The sequence below is a fragment of the Protopterus annectens genome, chromosome 10.part0, assembly GCF_019279795.1.
Source record: "Protopterus annectens isolate FY-2018-M chromosome 10.part0, PAN1.0, whole genome shotgun sequence".
In the NCBI taxonomy this organism is placed as follows: Eukaryota; Metazoa; Chordata; order Ceratodontiformes; family Protopteridae; genus Protopterus; species Protopterus annectens.
The window spans coordinates 154967078-154986388 of record NC_056744.1 but is presented as its reverse complement, the minus strand read 5'-3'; the positions used below and the strand labels follow the sequence as shown (position 1 = coordinate 154986388).

Below are 19311 nucleotides of genomic sequence, written 5' to 3'. Positions count from 1 at the left end.
ATCTTGTATTCTGGTGCTTCCCAATGCCAAACTGCATATGAGGAAGCTGCAATGGTATCTCAAAAATGTATGGACACAGCACTGCCAGGATTTGGACACTGTCATTCGAATAATACCTTGCATCCAACAGGAGTTTTTGTGGTGGGCTCAGGAATGTCACCTAAACAAGGGACTCTCTGTGACCCGGCCAGAGGCGAGTCAGATTCTAACGACAGATGCCTCAGACATTGCTTGGGGAGCTCATCTAAATGGAAAGTGGATACAAGACAAGTGGCCTGCCAGACTACAGCATCTACATATCGACATGAAGGAGATGTTAGCAGTCCAGTTTGCATTAATGGCTTTCAAGGAGTTACTTTTTCCAGGGCAGGTGTTGATTCTAACAGACAACACAACTGTCATGTGGTACATCAACAAGCAAGGGGGAACACATTCTTACCCGTTGTGCAGGCAAGCAATGATTTTATGGGAGACTGCGCTCAGCTTGCAACTAACTCTTCAGGCAAGGTTTCTGCTGGGAGCACAGAACTCCTTAGCAGATGTGTTAAGCAGACAAATCATGGATCCCCACGAGTGGAAACTGGATCTTCATGTATTTCAGACATTGACAGTGTCATGGGGAACTCCAGACATAGATCTGTTCGCTTCTCCACTAAACCACCAGCTGCCAAAGTTTTGCACAAAGAGGTTTCATCACACAGCTTGGAAAGTGGATGCTCTTTCTTTCAGTTGGAAAAATCTTCATGTGTATGCCTTTCCACCTCTGCCTCTTCTCCCAAAGGTGCTCCTAAAGGTCAGACAAGACAAGCCAAGGATGATTTTAATAGCTCCAGATTGGCCTCGGCAACACTGGTACCCATTACTGAGGAGTCTGGTAAGGAATCCTCCATGGCCTTTACCCTTGATTCCACACCTGTTGTCTCAGAGGGACGGTCACCTGCTCAATGTCAAGCTTCACTCTCTTCATCTAACAGCCTGGCATATTCTGTTTTGAAACACAGCAGGTCTCAACTTCCTCAACAAGTTTTAAATGTGATTATGGAAGCCAGAAGACCTAGTACAAGGAAAGTGTACGCAGAAAAATGGAAGAGATTTTTATTTTGGTGTGCAGCGAAGAATTTGGAGATTTCTGAGCCTAATTTGAGTGTGGCTCTTCAATATCTTACTGAGTTATTGGACAAAGGTTTGTCTTTCTCTTCCATTAAGATTCATGCTGCAGCAATTTCAGCTCACTATGATTGTGACCCACCATTGTTTTCGCATCCTTTGTTCAAGCAATTTCTTAGAGGGGCAAAGAATATAAGACCCCCACGTAGAGCTCCTACTCCTGCTTGGGATCTCAATTTTGTGTTGGAGAAACTTACTCTACAACCTTTTGAGCCTGCGGCTACTGCTGAATTGAAATACTTGTCATGGAAGACTGCTTTTTTGTTGGCCATTACTTCTGCAAGAAGGGTTTCTGAATTACAGGCCCTTATGGCGGTTGAGCCTTTTTTGATTTTCCATAAGGATAGAGTATCATTACGTACTAATCCTTCCTTTATGCCCAAGGTGGTTTCTAGTGTGGCTTTAAACCAAACTATTCATTTGCCTACTTTTTATGCAGATCCCCAAAATAAGGGGGAAAAGATTTTGCACACTTTAGATGTACACAGGCAGTTGCGTTATTATTTAAGCAGGACTAAGGATTTTAGGCAGTCTCAGCAGTTGTTTGTTTCTTTTGCTTTGAGTTCACAGGGCAAGCCTGTGTCAAAACAAACTATTTCTAAGTGGATTGGGTTTTGCATTGCATTTTGTTATTCCCATCATGGCAAGGAGATTCCAGCTGGGATTAGGCCTCATTCCACTAGGGCTACTGCCACTTCAACAGCATTTCTAAGGGGTGTGGCAACTAAGGATATTTTGGAGGCAGCTACTTGGAGTTCAGTGCATACTTTCTCTAAGCATTACCACCTTCCTCTCTACTCTAAATCTAGGGCTGGTTTTGCCACAGCTATTTTGCAAGGCATGTTGACAGCTCCTGCTTCCTTATGATTTGCCAGCCTCCTTACCTCTGCTTTGGGATTCTACCCAATAGTTAGGACTGCAGCAATGTGGAATGAAGAACATAGTACAGTTTTGTACCTACCATAAATGTAGATGTTCGAGGATCCACATTGCTGCAGTCCAATTTACCTCCCTCCTTCCCTCTGTGTTTAGGGGTGGTTGTGTGGGTGAGGTTATACTCTTGTAATTTTGTATATATTGTACATATTTTTGGTGCAGGAGTGTTTGGTGTTTTTGGTTTTGGCCTTGTCTTTTTAGGGTCTTCTGACATATGGGGCAAGAAAAGACTGAGGATATGACGTCGGTCATGCGCATTAGTACCCTGACGTCCTGACGTCAGACTAATGCGCCTTGACCGACGTCAGCCATATACTTTGGTATTCGGGCCGACTGGGACAGCGGACTACCCAATAGTTAGGACTGCAGCAGTGTGGATCCTCGAACATCTACATTTATGGTAGGGACAAAACTGTACTTTCTTTCTCAAAATATTACCAATCTCACCTGCTTCAGTACAAAAAGGTGTAATAAAACTCTTTTTAAAAAATGGTTTGTCAGACTCATCTACATTGTCCAAAGGCAAATGGTGAAAAGTGGGCAATTCAATACTATTTACATCCCCTCCGTTAATACTTACACGCCAATTCTATCTAGAAGAGCTCTAAGTCCCACAAAGTCTTTTGTACCGTACTTCACTTATCAATTCAAACACCAAACTTTCAGGATAACCCCTACTCAACAACATATTTCTTAACAAACTACATTCATCTTCAAAAGTATGAATTTTAGTTGTCATCCGAGCTACCCTTAATAATTGACCTTTTAAGACAGACCTTTTGTGATGGAAAGGATGACAACTGGTAAAATGTAAAAGGGTGTTTGAGTACGTAGGTTTCCTGTAAATCTTAGCCAAATATCTCTTTCCAGCCATGTCTTTTTTCAGAGCTACATCAAGAAAATTAATAGTGTCTTCGTGGAAGGTGTAAGTGAATCTGAGGAAGGGAGTACAATTATTCAGATATTCTACAAACACCTTTGCTTCATTTTCATTACCTTCAAACATAATACAAATATCATCCAAATACCTGTTGTATAACTTTACCTTCTTGTACACCTCTTTTTTGAAAATGTTCTCACATTCCCAATGTGACAACACTAAGTTAGCGTAGCTCGCCCCACACGGGGAGCCCATCGCTACACCAACCACCTGTTTGTAAATTTTACTGTTGAACTTGACAAAATTACTATTCAAAATAACATCCAGCATCTCCTGAATTAATCTAATTTCTTTACTGTCTGCCCCATAAAATAACAATTTTTCTGTTACATACTCTACACCTACATCATGTGGAATAGAAAAATATAGGTCAACAACGTCTATAGTTAAAAACGTTACATTGTCTTGGAACTCAAACTTGTCCACTGCTTTTAAAAAGGCCCAAGAGTCCTTACAGATCTGGTCTTTCTTAGCTACATACTTCTTTAAAATTGAGTCTACATACTTAGAACAAGCATATGTGATGGAAGACTTTGCATTAACTAAGGCTCTCATAGGGGGATCTTGAAGGTTTTTGTGAAGTTTAGGTAACCCAAACAATTTAGGTATTTTTGGGTTCAAGACCATCAGATAGTTGTAGATGTCCATACTAACCATGCCTTCAATCAACAAATCCCTGAAAAAGGAATACATTTTGTTATATACAGTGTTCATTTTGTTGACATTAGACCTCATAAAAATTTCACTGTCCAAGACTTTTAACATTCTAGTTTCATACTGGTCACTGTCCATAATAACCAGTCCTCCACCCTTGTCTGGTTTTAACAAATGAACTGGTAATGATCTAACTAAGTTAAATGCATCAGCCTCATTGCTAGTCATATTAGTAGGGCCAAGCTTCTTTCTCACCTTGTTCAAGTTCCTCAAATCAAATTCACACATATGTTCAAATAAGGACAGTGTTGGATGTAAGGCTGGGTTGAAGGTACTTGCCACCCTCAAAGAAGTCTCAAAGTGGTTTTCGCCACCAGACATCAAAGCCAAGTTCAATTTTCAAGTGAAAAGTTTTAAATCAATTAAAACGTCAGGCAAATTTAAATGGTTAGCCGGAACAAAAGTCAAATCCTTACCAAACAGTTCACATAAGTCTTGGTCAATTGCAAAACTCGAAAAGTTGTACACCTTAAAGTGTCCAAATTTATTCAATAGGGTCACTGGTTTCTCTTTTACATGCAGATACAGGGAAGACTTGTACTTTCTGGGTAAATACAGACTGCATCTCAACAGGTATAGTATATTTAGCAGTATGTCAGTTATGCTCTAGTTTCTATGTGGGCAAAATTAATAGACTTTTCAGGGACCATATTAAAGAACATTTATGACATCTCTAGAAGTTTTGGAAATAATGTCCTAGCAACACATATCATCCAACATGGGAAGAACCACAATTTTAAATTCATGGTTATACAAAAAAAATTTTTAAATGACAGAGGAGGTGATATTGAGAACATTACTGAGGCTAATGAAGTCAGATGGATGTTAAGACTTAGAACTCATATGGGTAGGGGTTTTAATGAGAATATATCTCTTAAGCCTTTTTTGAAATCTAGATTATACATGTGAATTAATATGCAGTTTTTTGTATTTTTATATGTTTATACAGTTTTTTCAGTATGTTGTTTATACATGTATTTTTAAATATAACTTGTTTATACAGGTTTGTATATTTATATGCATGTATTAGTATAAAAAGTGTTTTTTTTTTCTTTTTAAGATGTGCATAATAAGAAGTATTGGGTGATTGGTTATTTCTAATCACTGCCCCTATTTAACCACAGCTAGTTGTTTGATTGCATTATCTGAAGAAAGCAGTAGTCATATTGCGAAAGCACTCACTAAATAAATCCTTGGTTGCGTTTAAATCTATTTGTTTTCTATGCGTTTTTTATGCTGCGATTTATGACTGCCACATCACGTGGACTCAGTGTTATGTGTTTATACTACTTTTGTGATTTGTGGACTGAGTCATTAGCCATCTGTGCCATTTTTATCATTTTTTTCATATGTAAAGTTTGTTCTGATAAATTATGAAAATATGAGGAATGTTTTATCTACAGTTTCTTCGTGAGAGAAAAAAAATCTGTTTTAAATAACTCCATTTCTTTTATTATACAGTTCACTACTCATTGTTTGCAGTGGCTGTATGACTCTGTTGATACTTCTTCAATGCCTTTGACCACTGGTGCTGTTTTGATGAGGTTTGCATGGGTGCATTCTCAGAACCTCCCACATGATGTTAAAAATGAGATTTTAAATTCTCCCTTGGATAAATATTGTGTTTGCCCCTCTGCTGCAGAGGTAATCAAAAAGTGAGATGAAAGGGGAAGCTGATCCAGGAAATTTTGAAGATTTTTCAGCCCTCCTTTTCCAAATTTTCTAAGGGATTTTCTAGCTCCTCATCCAATTTTGGTAAAAACAGAATAAACACTCTCAGCTAAATACAGATAAACAGATGTTTAAGAAGAAATGGCAAGATGTTCTGAAAATAAGTCTTGATCCTCCCAAAACCAAGGACAGTGCAACAACTCTGAATAACTATTCAAGCGGCTGTACAAAAGCCTCTTACCTTGGCCCTTTTTTCCAGAAAGTCTGAATTTCCTTTTTTCTCTTTAGTAACAGTGTCAGGCAAATGGGTTTTGAAAATCATTTATCAAAGTTACAGATAGCAGTGTGAGGAAATTCCTTCTTTCCAGGGGATCATTCTCATGTTCAAGATCAGACTGTCTTGTTTCCACTGGTTCTTCATCACATGATGTCCTAAGGAGTGATCGAACCAGTTCTTCCTTCCCAGCCGGGGAGGCTTTTTATTCAAGGCTGTTCCTGGTGCCAAAGAAAGAAAGTTCTTGAAAACCTATTCTGGAACTTTCTTTCCTAAACCTATTTACGATAGTGGCCAAATTCAAAATGATGCCACTTCTCAACCTGTTATATCTTCCTCTTTTAAGTTTCCTGGCAGTACTAGTCTTAAAAGATGCATATTGTCATATCCATATTCATCCAGATGTCAGAAGTTTCTTAAGGTGTCTAGATTCTAGATCACACTATCAGTTCTCTGAATTACTCTTTAGACTATCCACAACACTGAGTGTTCACTACACCAAGAGTGTTCACAAAGTGTCTAACTCCAGTTACAGCTCATTGCAGTCTACAGGATATCTACATTTTCCCATATTTAGAGACTTGCTTTCTTTACAGAGTCTTTTTCAAGGTGTCAGAAATCTCTGTCTCTCTTGGGTGTGAGATCTCTAAAGAAACTGTGATTTCAAGAATACATTCAATAGTCTTTCTTTACTCCTTCACCAGGATTGTGTTCCTGGGATGTTAGCTAGATGCCTCATTTCAAAGAGCTTTTCTCCCACAGGAACAATAGATCTTTATCTAGATCTCTTTCTAATTTTTTTCCACACAGACTTTGGTCACTTCAAGGGAATCCCAAAACTTTTGGGTGTCATGACATCTACGATTCTCATGATACACCTGGCAAGACTCCACATGAGGAAGATACAGTGGTATCTGAAATCTTATTGGTCCCAGCAACAAAACCCTTCATGTTCTTAAATCATTGTTTGTCAGTAGAGAAGTCTTTTGTTGGAGACAACAGATATTTTGAAATCCAGGTATTCCCTTCTCCCTTCCTGCCCCAAATCATTCAGTCACCACAGATACTTCAGACATTGTTTGGGGAGCAGTTTCAAGAGGGATAAAAGTGCAGGAGCTGTGGGACATTAAGGACAGATGAAAGCACATAGATATCAAGGTGATGTTTGCCTTGATCAAGGCACTCAACTGTCTAAATCACCCCCAGGATTACTTCAAGTGATTACAGATAATGCCACAGTCATGTGGTGCATCAACAAGCAAGGGGGAACTAGGTTGTAGCCCTTTGCAGACTAGCCATGTTAGCTTGGGATATAACTTCACAGCAGTTTCACTCTACAGGCATCCTGCATTCCGTGAGGGCGGGCATACTGAGCAGGACCAGAGCAAACCCTCATAAATGGAAACTAGATCAGGAGATCTTCCAAAATTTGATCTGTGGGGAGTTCCTCAAGTAGACATATTTGCCTCCTGTCTGAACAGTCAACTGACAACCTTCTGCTCCAGAACGCCATACAGGAAACCCTGGAAGACAGATGCCTTTTCTTTTCCTTGGACAGGAATGTTCCTGTATGCTTTTCCACTATTTCCTTTAATATCCAGGGTACCTCTGAAGATTCTGAGGAAATCCCCCAAGATCATTATGGTGACCGTCTTCAGACCCAGACAACCATGGTCGACCCTTCTGTTAGAAATGGCCAGGGGCAGTAATCACATGTTTCCTCATACACTGGATCTACACACACAAGAACAGGGGTGTTTGATACATCTCAACATCAATTAACTTCAGTTGACTGCCTGGATGATAGGGGCTCATTATTTTAGGCACCTGTTTACTTGTGTGAGTTACTATCCTGTGGCCTTTCTTATTCCTCTGTCAAGGTTAATTTATTGGCCATTTCCACATGTCTGCCCAAGGATCCTCTTCTTTCAGTGCAGTCTCATGCCAAAATGTTCTTAAAAGGGGTTTACACAACAGGCCTCCAAGAAAATCGGTGGACTGTCCCTGGGATTTTAATTTTGTGTCAGAGAATCTACTACTTGCTCCATTTGAACATGCTAATCTAGCTGATTTGAGGCTCTTAATATGGAAAATAATTTTACCAATTGTTCTGACCTCTGCAAGAAGGGAATCTGAGTTGCAAATTCTTATGGTGAGGAAACCCTATCTCATTTTCTATTGGGACAGGATTTCTTTGAGAACTGATCATTTTATGCCTAAAGTATCTAAGTTTACTTTAAGCCAAACTATCCATCTCCCAATTTTCTTTCCTGAACCTAAAAATGAGGGAGAGAAAAAGATATTCAATACCTTGAATGCCCACAGACAACTGAGGTGTACTAGCTTGACAGAAATAAATCTTTCAGATCTTTGGATCAGTTGTTCATTTCTTATGAAGGTAAGAGGAAAGGACAACCTCTGTCTAAGCAGAATATTACCAAATGGTTGTATAAGGCTATTACCTTTTGTTGTACTCACTGTAATAAAACTATTCCAAGCAGGGTCATGTCTCACTCTAACAGGGCCTTGGCTTCATCTATGGCTTTCTGGAAGGGGTTAGATTCTAGAAGTATTCTAGAAACTGATACTTTGTCCTCTGTATATACTTTCACAAAACACTATAAGCTTGATTCTTTCTGCAGGCTCATATCAAGCTTTGCTAGGACCATTCTCCAGAGGCTTCTGGATTCTTCGCCTTCCACCCCCCCCCCCCAAATGTAGTACCCATATAGCTAAGACTATTGTAGCAGTGATTACTATGATGAACATAGTATAGTTGTGCAAGTAAAACTTACCATAACAGTAGATATTCGAATGTTCACTGCTGCAGTAGCTGCTCCCTTCCTCCACCCTTTGTTTTTTGGTGATTTTTATGCCAGAATGTGGATGTTTATTTTTTGTTGTGCCTGGCATTGTTATGTCAGGGCTCAGCCTCTCCCTTTCTGTGCTGGCAGGAGAGCTGTGAAGGGCTTCTCTCCAAAACTTGCCTTTTAGAAAGTTCATCTCAAGCTGCCTGACAGTTCAGATGTATAGAAGGTGCCCTGAAGCTTTGGAAACTGGCCAGCTGTTTTATCTCTGGCAGCATGTAACGCATGTAGCTAAGTCTAGTGCATCAGTGACCATTTAAACATCTACTATTATGGTAAGTTTTACTTACACAACTGTACTTTCCATCAAATGGTGTACTTTGGGATGGCACAATTTTGACAGTCTTCTGACTTTATGACTGTAGATTGCTTTCAAACCTAAAGTTCTGTAAGAAGATGCTTGACTGAGAAATTTAACTTTAACAATTACAGCACATGAAAGTGTTATTCAGCTGTTATCTTTTACAGTAATTTATGTTGGTAATGTCCCATCACTGTACTAAGCTTAGTATTAACAATATCATCTTTTCTGTCACAATGAACCAGTGCACATTTTCATCTGTGGTTCCGGACTCACAGAAACCTCTACAGATTCACACTTTAAAAGAACTCTGAACCAAAACATCTCTTGAAGTTAGAAGTATTAGTTCAGCATGTTGACATGGTCACTGTATTGCAAGGTCATTCATCTAAGTCTGATGCATGAAAATGAATGAGGAACATTTCACCATTTCACCTGGGGTTTAAAGTAACTCTGTCAGATTTCTATCCATACAGCAAGGACAGAGATGCATCAAGTAGGGGGAGCATGCATGACAAATACAGTAGTTGCCATCAAGATAAACATAAATTAAAACAATTTTTTGGCACAGTGTAATGGCTTTTCACACTTGATAAGGCAGAAGGCTTTGAAACATTCATTATGCATTACTTAAGGTTCTGTATGAAGTTTCAAGAAAAAAGAACAGGCACACACCATTCTTAAATGTAAATTTTGCAGATCAGATAACCTAGTATTTAAAATTTGTGGATTTTTCCTGTCATGGATTTTGAAAATAGATATTGAGGTTTAAGCCCCATAATTCCTATTATCTTTTCACAGCTGCTTGAAAACTACCGTCTTATCATTTTGTTTGTTTTGCTTTACTTTTAGTGAGGTGTGCACTCCTGGTTTCACAACCTGCCTTCAGAAATTCTTATTCTTCCTACTTCCTACCAACGCTTTAGTGTTTTGACTTATACCTACGCTAAATGAGTAATTAGATGGTTAAGCAATTGTCTGAATAGTGTTAATAGTGTCATGATGTTTGGATCATGGGCTAATAAGATGTGAGGATACCTGCAATTGGAGCAGAATATGAAGTGACAGACTTATGTGTACAGATGTGTCAAGTTGTTGTCACCAGAAACCAGACCGACTGTGCATCCACATGTGGCTGACAGTGTGGTAGACGTTCATTTTCCATATTTTTGTAAAAGGAGAGTCAGCTTCATGTTTATTCCTTCTTCACTATGCTAGGCCTGATGAGATCCAGGTCATATCTTGTACTTGGAGATCTTTTGCCATTGTTTCAACAGGTAGACTGTTACAGATGTATGTATTGTCTCACTGCCTTCTGGACCAGTTCCATACATTGTATTCTCTTCACTAAATATGCATTTGTATCGATGATACATTGTTACTGTTTTGTTTATTTCTGTTCTTTGTTGCTAGAAATACTACTGCTTATTGTCTGCACACTTTAAAGTTATCACTGTACCTATCTTTGTTTCAGGCAGACCAGAGAAGAAGAAACTCCAGAAAATTTCTTTTACTTCACTGATTTTCAGAGACACAATGCAGAGATTGCGGCATTTCATCTAGACAGGTAATGTTACAATAAGCTATAGAGGATCTCAATACAAATTGTTTTCCATGAGTGTCATTATTCTTAGAAGAAAATACCAGAAATGTATTTATTTTCTACAGTTTATAATAACTATGGACAAAGGTTTAAAAATTGTGTTGAATACAGTTGTATAGCTCACTGGATGTAACTATCTTGGTTCACAAGTCCCTGGCTTTGAGACTGTGGCTTTCAAGCATTTGGCACCCAAGTGCTTGTAGTAGAACCATTTAAGACTTATGCCTATTTGTAGTAGGTGATGGATGTTGAGGTCATCAAAGTTGCAGAGTATTTCATTGTTTAAAGTCCATAATTTTTCAAGTGTGCTCTGATCAGAATCCCTTTTGTTTATTGGAATGGTAGTTGTAGCTAGTGATGCATTGGGTTAGCTGAACATGGATAATTTTATTAAGCAGTATACCTAGAGTAGGGAGGATAGAGACTGACCTGTACTGGGGATTTTTGGGGGTTTAGACAATTGCTTTGGGATTGGGATAATAATGGCTATTTTCCATACATTTGGCATGATAATTTGTGCTAGACAGAGATTGAAGATATGCTTCAGAGAGGTTGTTATTCCTGCAGTGATATATGAATCAGGGATAGAGACCATCTGTGTGTGGTGGGCTGTTAGATTTTTATTTATTACAGAAAATGTTGTATGTCTTTTGTTTTGACTTGTTTAAGGTAAAATACAGAATGTAGAGAGGTTGTTGTAATTTATCTAAATCCCATGCCCATACCAGCCAACAATCATTTAAATATCTCCACCATATATCCATGGTGTATAGATAATGATTGGGACTGGCATCATAAATCAGAGTGCCCTCCAGGTATCTGATCAGTTGATCACCATATATGGCTTCCATAGGTGCTCATTTAACCTAAAACACCAGGCACAAGTAGTATTTGGTATAGGTAGGGAGCTAATATAACTTCCCGGTTAGGAGTAACATTTTATTTTAATCAAATAATCAGACATATGTTAAGCACATTCATCCTGTACTTAATTAGGACTTCATCAGAACCAAAATGAGCAAATCAAACCAACTCCCTTAAATATCAACAGTAAATCACATGATCTCAAAACAAGTCAGAGTATCTTAAAATTAACCTGTCACAATTTTATACACTCACAAAATTGAAATGCTATAAAATTAACTAATGAATTAAGAAACATTCAAAAATATGATAAAAACTGAGTGTCAGTAATTCAAAAAAGTTAATAGAAATCACATGTTGAAACGTATCATGAAAGCAAAACATATGCCAAAAACAATATTATTCAATAAAGCTGCTTAACATTTTGCTGCCCTCAGCTTTAAAACAGAATGAATTGATATGTGTTCATTCAGTCCTGGCGGAGTAGAAGCATACACTTTGAATTGCCACAGCAGTTGTGTGTATTTTATAGGATCTTCCCGTGTCCTCCTCTCTCATCAGGTACCACTGTATTATTTCAGTGATACCAAAACTCACTTTCGAGAAACCAACACATTTCAAAGAGTGTTTATATAAATCATTCTGTATAAAGCATTTTTAACATTTTTCATAGATCCCAGAGATCATAAATGGCCCAGAACCAAATCAAAGCCACAAGTATGCTCCCATTAATCAAAAATCAAGGGTGCCAACAATGATTATTGCCCCATAAATTACAAGGCCTGGCCCATTAAGAATACAAATATTTAAAAATATTGTTACAGATGTCATTAACCCAATAGGGGTATATTAAGATGAAACCAATTTTTGTCCCCGTTTATACGATTGGGCAAAACTTCCCCAGCCTATAGAATGGATATGTCTTATTTAATTAAGGGGTTGTCTTCGGATAGGGATGACATATCTGTTTTTGGTATTGGGAATGAACTAGCATCAGAGCAGGGAGCGTCTGGTGTTAAAATTAATGATACCTGTGAAGGGCTTTTTGCCACACTAACAAAACATATGAGATCAATGAGGAATAATGTGTGGCATTATAAGCTATTCAAAGCCTATATGGCTAAAGGAATAACACCTAGGGGCTTGAGAGTTAGAATTCAGCCTATGGTCAGCGGCCCAGACGAATTGCTTTATCAGCAATGGAAGGAAGCCCAACATACAGCTACTATGCATTTTGTAGAAATTTTATGTGAGTTCTATGACATTGATGCTGAAATGAGTGCCATCCATGAGATTACTGGACGTATTAAAGAATTTGAGGGACAGCAAAATTATTCAGTTTGTCTCAATAAGCTAAACATGGAACTGACCAATTTGGAAGTTCAACTGCGAGATAGGAAAAAGAAAAAGTTTCTTAGGGATGTTTTGGATTATGAAGAAGGGGACCCCTTTTCCAGAAATAAAGAGAAATTTGTTAGATTTACTAATAAATATCCCACTAGTAGAAAACATCCAAGGTCTATCCTTAAGAGGACTGGGGTATCTGATACGTCAGGTGATGACTCCTCTTCAGGGCCGGATAATGAGACCCTCTCTTCCACAGGCTCACCAGCACAGAAACGTAGAAATTCCAGTTAAACCTAGAAGGAGGGGGGGTAGGAAGCATAGGAAATGTAGAGAACATAGAGGGTTTGCTTCGCAAATTTGTGCAGAAGTAAAAAATGATAATGTGTTAAATATTTCTTCCTATCCCCTGTCCTCTGTAGAGAGGAGCATTCAAAATAAAGGTTTAACATACATTCCGGTGTTTTTTGTATCTGAAGAATATTTTGCAAAAGATGTTGTTGATTTTTGTCGAATTCTCAATTTGAGACTATTTTTTTAGTCGGATGCAGAATCATGTGATGATGACCAGTTTAGATACCATAAGTCCTTTTTTGTTCCACCCATGAATCACAATATATTATCATTTCAAAATTCTACTTTAAAGGATCTGCATTTTCAATCTGGCTGTTTTCAGGCTAAGTCCAGTAATGTTAGCAAACAGGAGATGTCAGTCATTTCTATGTTGGCTGAAAATCATAACATTGTGATTCTAAGGGCAGACAAAGGAGGAGCTGTGGTTGTACAAAATTGGGATCAATATAATTTGGAAGCAAATAAGCAACTGAATGATCATAGGTACTATCTAAAATTGGATTATAATCCCACCAAGTTCTTTCAAAAAAAAATTGATGACTTCCTCACATTAGCTATGGAGGAAGGAATCATTACTGATAAGATAAAAAAACAACTCACAATTGACCCCAGGGACCAATATATTTATTTCCTGCCTAAAATTCACAAAAATTTATATTGCCCTCCTGGTAGACCGATTGTCTCCAGAAGGGGCTCTTTGATGGAGCCTCTGTTGCACTATCTGACCAAATATTTGAAACCTTTGCTTGTGTGGGTTAGATCCAGACTTAAGGCTACCACAGAATTCTTACAGGTCATCTCGGAAATGCAACTTGAACCTGGTTGGTGGCTTTGTACACTAGATGTTAAAGCTTTATACACGAATATTCCACACTGGGCAGGTCTTGAAGCCCTTGAATACTGGCTATATAGGTCAGAATTGTACCGACCAGGTTTTATTACTCTTCTTCTTGGTTTGGCGGAGCATGTATTAACCAAAAATGTGTTTTTCTATCGTGAGGCATGCTACTTACAGATTAAAGGGACAGCAATGGGTGCCTCATTTGCCCCCATATATGCGGATATTTTTATGGCGTATATTGAGGAACAAATTTTGTATGATCAATCTCATAATTTATATATTGATCAAATTGATATTTGGAGAAGATATCTGGATGATTGCTGGATGGTATGGACGTCAGATGAGGAATATCTTGGGGAATTTGTTCAATATCTTAATGAAAATAAGTGGGGGATCGAATTCACGGTCAGTTGCCACCAGGATAGGATTACTTTTCAAGATGTAATGGTCACCAGGACCCCGGATAATACTCTCACCACTGAAGTATACAGAAAATTCCCAGAATATAACTCTCTGCTCCATGCCTCCAGTTATCATCCTCCTCATATATGCAAAAATATCCCTAAATCACAGTATATGAGGGTAAAATGTATATGCTCAGCCAAAGATTCATATTTGCATTTCCGAGATGACCTAACCAACAGGTTTAAGGAAAGGGGTTATCCAACAGGACATATCCCCCAAGCATTAAATGTGGTTAATGAGATTAACAGGGATGAACTCTTGCAATATAAATAGAAGGATTCTGACACCACAGCAAAGTTTAAGTTTGTGACAACATATGGGTGGAACACAGGGGCGCTTATTGATAGTGTATGTCAGAACTGGAATATTCTTATGGCAGAAAATAAATTATCAGAGTTCCTTGGGGATAGGTGCAGTTTCTAATACAGAAATGGAAGAAATTTAGCATCATATTTTAATCACTACAAACATAGTTGTTTTATACCTAGGGAGAAAAAACAAAGTACTATCGAAGGTGGGTTGGTTAAGGGGAGCCACCCATGTGAGCATTGTAGGCACTGCTGTAGAATGCTGAAAACTGTGTGCTTCAATAGCAAGAATACTAGCATGGTATTCGAGATTCCTTTTTTTGCCAACTGTAGCTCGAAATGGGTTGTTTATTTAGCAACATGTCAATGTTCAGCCTTTTATGTTGGACAAACATCCAGGGCAGTAAGACATAGAATTTCTGAGCATATGAGTGAAATTAGGAACCAGCGTGACACTAACGCTCTTTATAAACACACTTTAATACACAAGACAGCAAGCTTCCAATTTACAATTACAGATAAAATTATTGGGTTGCAACAAAATAAAACTGGGTGGCATGAATTGCTCAATGTTAAGGAGAAAAAATGGATAATTAAACTGGGAGGGCTTTTTGCACCTGGGCTAAATGAACATCTGTGATTAGCTTTAGGATTGATGACACACTATAAATGGGGTGTATTTTTTATGTTTTTTTCACATTGATAAAGGCTTTGTGTTAAATACAAGCTGAAACTGGTCTGTTTGATACACTTTATATAATTTATTTTGGTCTCTATGGTTTGCTGGTCATATATTTGGTTTACAATAGTGTTTTAGGACCCTGCAGATGCCTTACTTGCAGAGGCTTTCTTTGGGAATGGGCGATATCTTCCCAGCACTTTCTGGTGGCAACGCACATTCCAGGGACGACCAATGTGATTGCAGACAAGCTCAGCCGGATGATCCTGATGCCTCATGAGTGGTCTCTGAAACAGGAAACAGCGGAACAGATTTTACACAGGTGGGGACAGCCTTGCTGCGATCTCTTTGCCAGCCCCATCAATGCCAAATGCAGCAGCTACTTTTCCCTTATCCCCCCTCCGGGGGAGTCACCCAGGGACGCACTTGTTCACGATTGGCCCCTGGGTCACATTTATGCTTTTCCTCCCTTTCCTCTCATTCCCAAGGTGATTCAGAAAGCAAAACGGCTGGGAAGCAAACTGATCCTCATTGCTCCCTACTGGCCTCATCAGGTTTGGTTCCCCTTCCTCGGGCCTCTTCTCCTGGACGATCCTTGGATTCTGGACCCAGTTCCAGACCTGTTGATCACATGTCAGGTTCCCTTCACCCCTCTTTACACACCCTCAATTTGACAGTGTGGCTGCTCCAGTTCCATATCCTTACATCTTCTCATAAACCTTCCACTAGGAAACTATATTCCGGTAAATGGAAAAGATTCTCTCTTTGGACGGAGAAAATGGATGTTGACCCCTTCACTGCCTCCATTCCAGTGGTTTTGGAATTTCTTTCTGAATTGTTTCACTAAGGATCTGCAGCTGCCACTATCAGAGTCCAATTGGCAGTGATTTCAATTTTTCATTTGGGTTTTCCAGATTCTAACTTGATGTGTCATAAGTTGTGCAAAACCTTCCTCAAAGGTGCCACTTTGCTAAGACTTCCTGTTCAAGAGCCGGTGGCCTCATGGGATTTAAACTTTGTGTTATCAAAATTAACATCTCCTCCCTTTGAGCCTTCTCATTCATGCTCTTTGAAGTTTTTGTCGTGGAAGACGTTTTTGGTGGCTATCACGTCTGCCAGACTGGTGTCAGAATTGCAAGCTTTGTCTCTTAAACCGCCTTATCTGATTTGTCATAAAGACAGGGTGTCCCTTTGTACTAACCCTTCCTTTGTCTCCAAGGTCTTTTCCCATACCACTTTGAATCAGTCCATAGAACTTCCGGTTTTCTTTCCGAATCACTTCAATGCAGCTGAGTACAGGTTTCACCAACTGGATGTCATAGACAATTATGTTTTTATTTGCACGTAGAAAATCGGATCAATTATTCATTTCCATTTCCAAATCCAGGTTGGGCTTACCAGTTTCCAAAGTGACTCTCTCTAACTGGATTTCTAGCTGTATAACTTATGTTTACAGTTCTGAGGATAAACCTTTACCCTTTAAAATCAAGACTCATTCTGCCGGATCTCAATCTACCTCTGCAGCCTTTCAAGCCAGGGTTCCACTTGACAATATTTGTGCAGCTGCTACGTTGTCTACCCCTCACACTTTTATTACACATTACAAATTGGATTTAACCTCCAGGGGTAGAGCATCTTTTGGTTCCACGGTACTCAGGAGTATTTTTCCTTGAGCCACCCAAGAGTAAGGTGCTAGGGATGCTGTCCCATATGTAAAGAATGAAGGTGAGATAGGACTACTGAACATAAAGAAATTATGTACTTACTATAATGTTCCATGTTAGTAGTCCATCTCACCCTTCATTTTTTCGAACCCGCCCTCCTGCCCCCATCCTGGAAGTACCTGGAGACAGAAAAATACTAATTTCATTATTTATGGAGACCTTTTAGTACTGGCTTCTTCTGTAGGCTGTTATTATTTCTTCTAGTCAGCAGCAAACAAGATCTGGGGATTGTACTGGTGCACCATGGGATACCTACCTAGCCACGAGCCAACCAGAAGCCTTCCAGCTTGTAAATAGGCCGAGTCACATACTCATTAAGGTTATCCTTCTGTGAATGGAACTCATTCAAGCTTGGTAAGCAGGAGAGCATGCCTAACATAAATTATAAATTTAGGAAAAAATGTTTTGATTTCCTGGCCAGTCAGTTGTGTTATCAGCTGTTCCATTGCCTTGTCTCCTTATTCTTTTAAAGGGTATGAGAGTAAATAGATCACATGTATTGCAAAAACTTACTCTGTTTAGTTAAAATTTGAGTCCAGTGAAATAACTGATGCGTCTTCTGCTTCTGCATCATGTTGTGCCTTACTGTGAATTGTTAAAACCTGTACCTAGAGAAATTATGGAGGAATTCATTGTTACCATTCTTCCAAATTTAGAAAATGAGAAATGACAATAATTCTTAATGAAAAACTTGCTTTTAATTTATGCATAGCTGTGTCATCTACTGTGTCTGTTTGCCAGAAATATCATATATCAATTCGTAGTTTTGTAAACATGAATGGACTTGAGCAAACATTGTAGTGTAACAGATGATCTGATGGTGTTAATCTTTTTTCCATTCATCACTGATGGGTTCAGTTCCGAGACCCTTGGAACCATGTCGGCCTAATACCAAGCTCGTGTACACCAAAAACTCTCGAGCTAAGCTGCTACCCACAATGCCCTTCTCCCTGTTACCTCAGATCTCATTTGCCACATAGCCATATAGCAACGTTTCACCGAGGTCTCAGGTTAAGTGGTATTTTTCTTGATATTTTCTGGATATTTGTATATATATCTCTTCTTTAATCACTCCCTATATCTATTTCCTTTCTACTTCACTCATTTAGAGTTATTTTCAACTTTCCTAACTAGCTCTACTCATTGGGTAATTCTTTTTACCATTGTTGGTATGCCCTCTCCTTACCCTTGTGGTATTTCTTGATACCATCATTGGTATCTTCTATCCTTTCTTCTTTCTTTTTTTGATATTCTCGTTAACTTGTGATAAGTGTGTTTATGGACATGTCTGATAAAAAAGGGACTTTGGGGTTTAAGCATTGCACCTCTTGCAATGGTAAACTCCCAAACAGCGACTCTCACGATGACTGCGTTTATTGCCTGGGGGTTTCTCATCTCTCTGCTAAATCCCACTGCCAAATCTGCCAAAATTGCAGTCAGGGAACGCTGAATGAAAGAAAGAATAAATTGATTTTGAAAGGCCTTCTTGCTTCTCCTTTCTCAGAGGCCCTTTCTGGGTTGGAGGTCTCAACCCCTCCAATGAAGGACAAGAAACGTCCCCACTCTGATCCCTCTTCACCAGCTGGTGATAGGGGTAAGACACCTAAACATAAGGCCCACAAAACTTCCTCATAGCATAGACTTCCTAGTTTGGCTCAAACTACTGCTGTTCCAAGCTCTGCTCCAAATACTACTGTGACTCAAGCCATGGATATTACCATATTCTCGATGTCGGCGCCACCTTCGGCACCAACTCCTCCAGCTACAGCATCAACCTTGCCTTCCACTACAGCTACGGCACTGACCTTGCCTTTGACTACACTGAAACCGGTTCTGACCTCTGCCATTACTTTGGAACCGATGACATCTACTCCGAGTTCCTCTTCAGCACCAAGCCCTTTTACTACTCCACTGACTCCTTTGCTACCTGTCTCCAAATTAGAGGCTACAGTGCCACTAACTCAGACACCATGGACCCGATACTCTCCCTCGTTGGTTCCGTTCCTGGGTCAAATGTACAGCCCCTTTTTGGATTGACCAGACTCCCCTTCAGGAGTATCCACGAGGTCCACCAGGAGTCTATCTGAACTTGATGTGGTGCGCTTGTTGGATCAGCTGTTGATGGCCAGAGGGATGCCAAATGTTGCAAAGACTCATCTCCCTCTGAGACTTGGGTCTATCTCTCCTAGGACTCCGACATATACTCCTCCTTTGGACCCATCAGTTCTGAAGCCCATTGCTCCAACGTCTTTTGTGGAA

General features: G+C 39.3%; 1 protein-coding gene across 1 annotated transcript in view; it reads left to right on the top strand.

Annotated features, from left to right (window-relative positions):
• The window catches only part of FAM20A (FAM20A golgi associated secretory pathway pseudokinase), a 1212293-nt gene that overhangs the window by 731160 nt on the left and 461822 nt on the right, over positions 1-19311 (top strand). The window contains exon 5 of the mRNA XM_044085124.1: positions 10345-10437. Within this exon, the coding sequence (XP_043941059.1) occupies positions 10345-10437 (93 nt within the window). The remainder of the gene's footprint in view (positions 1-10344; positions 10438-19311) is intronic.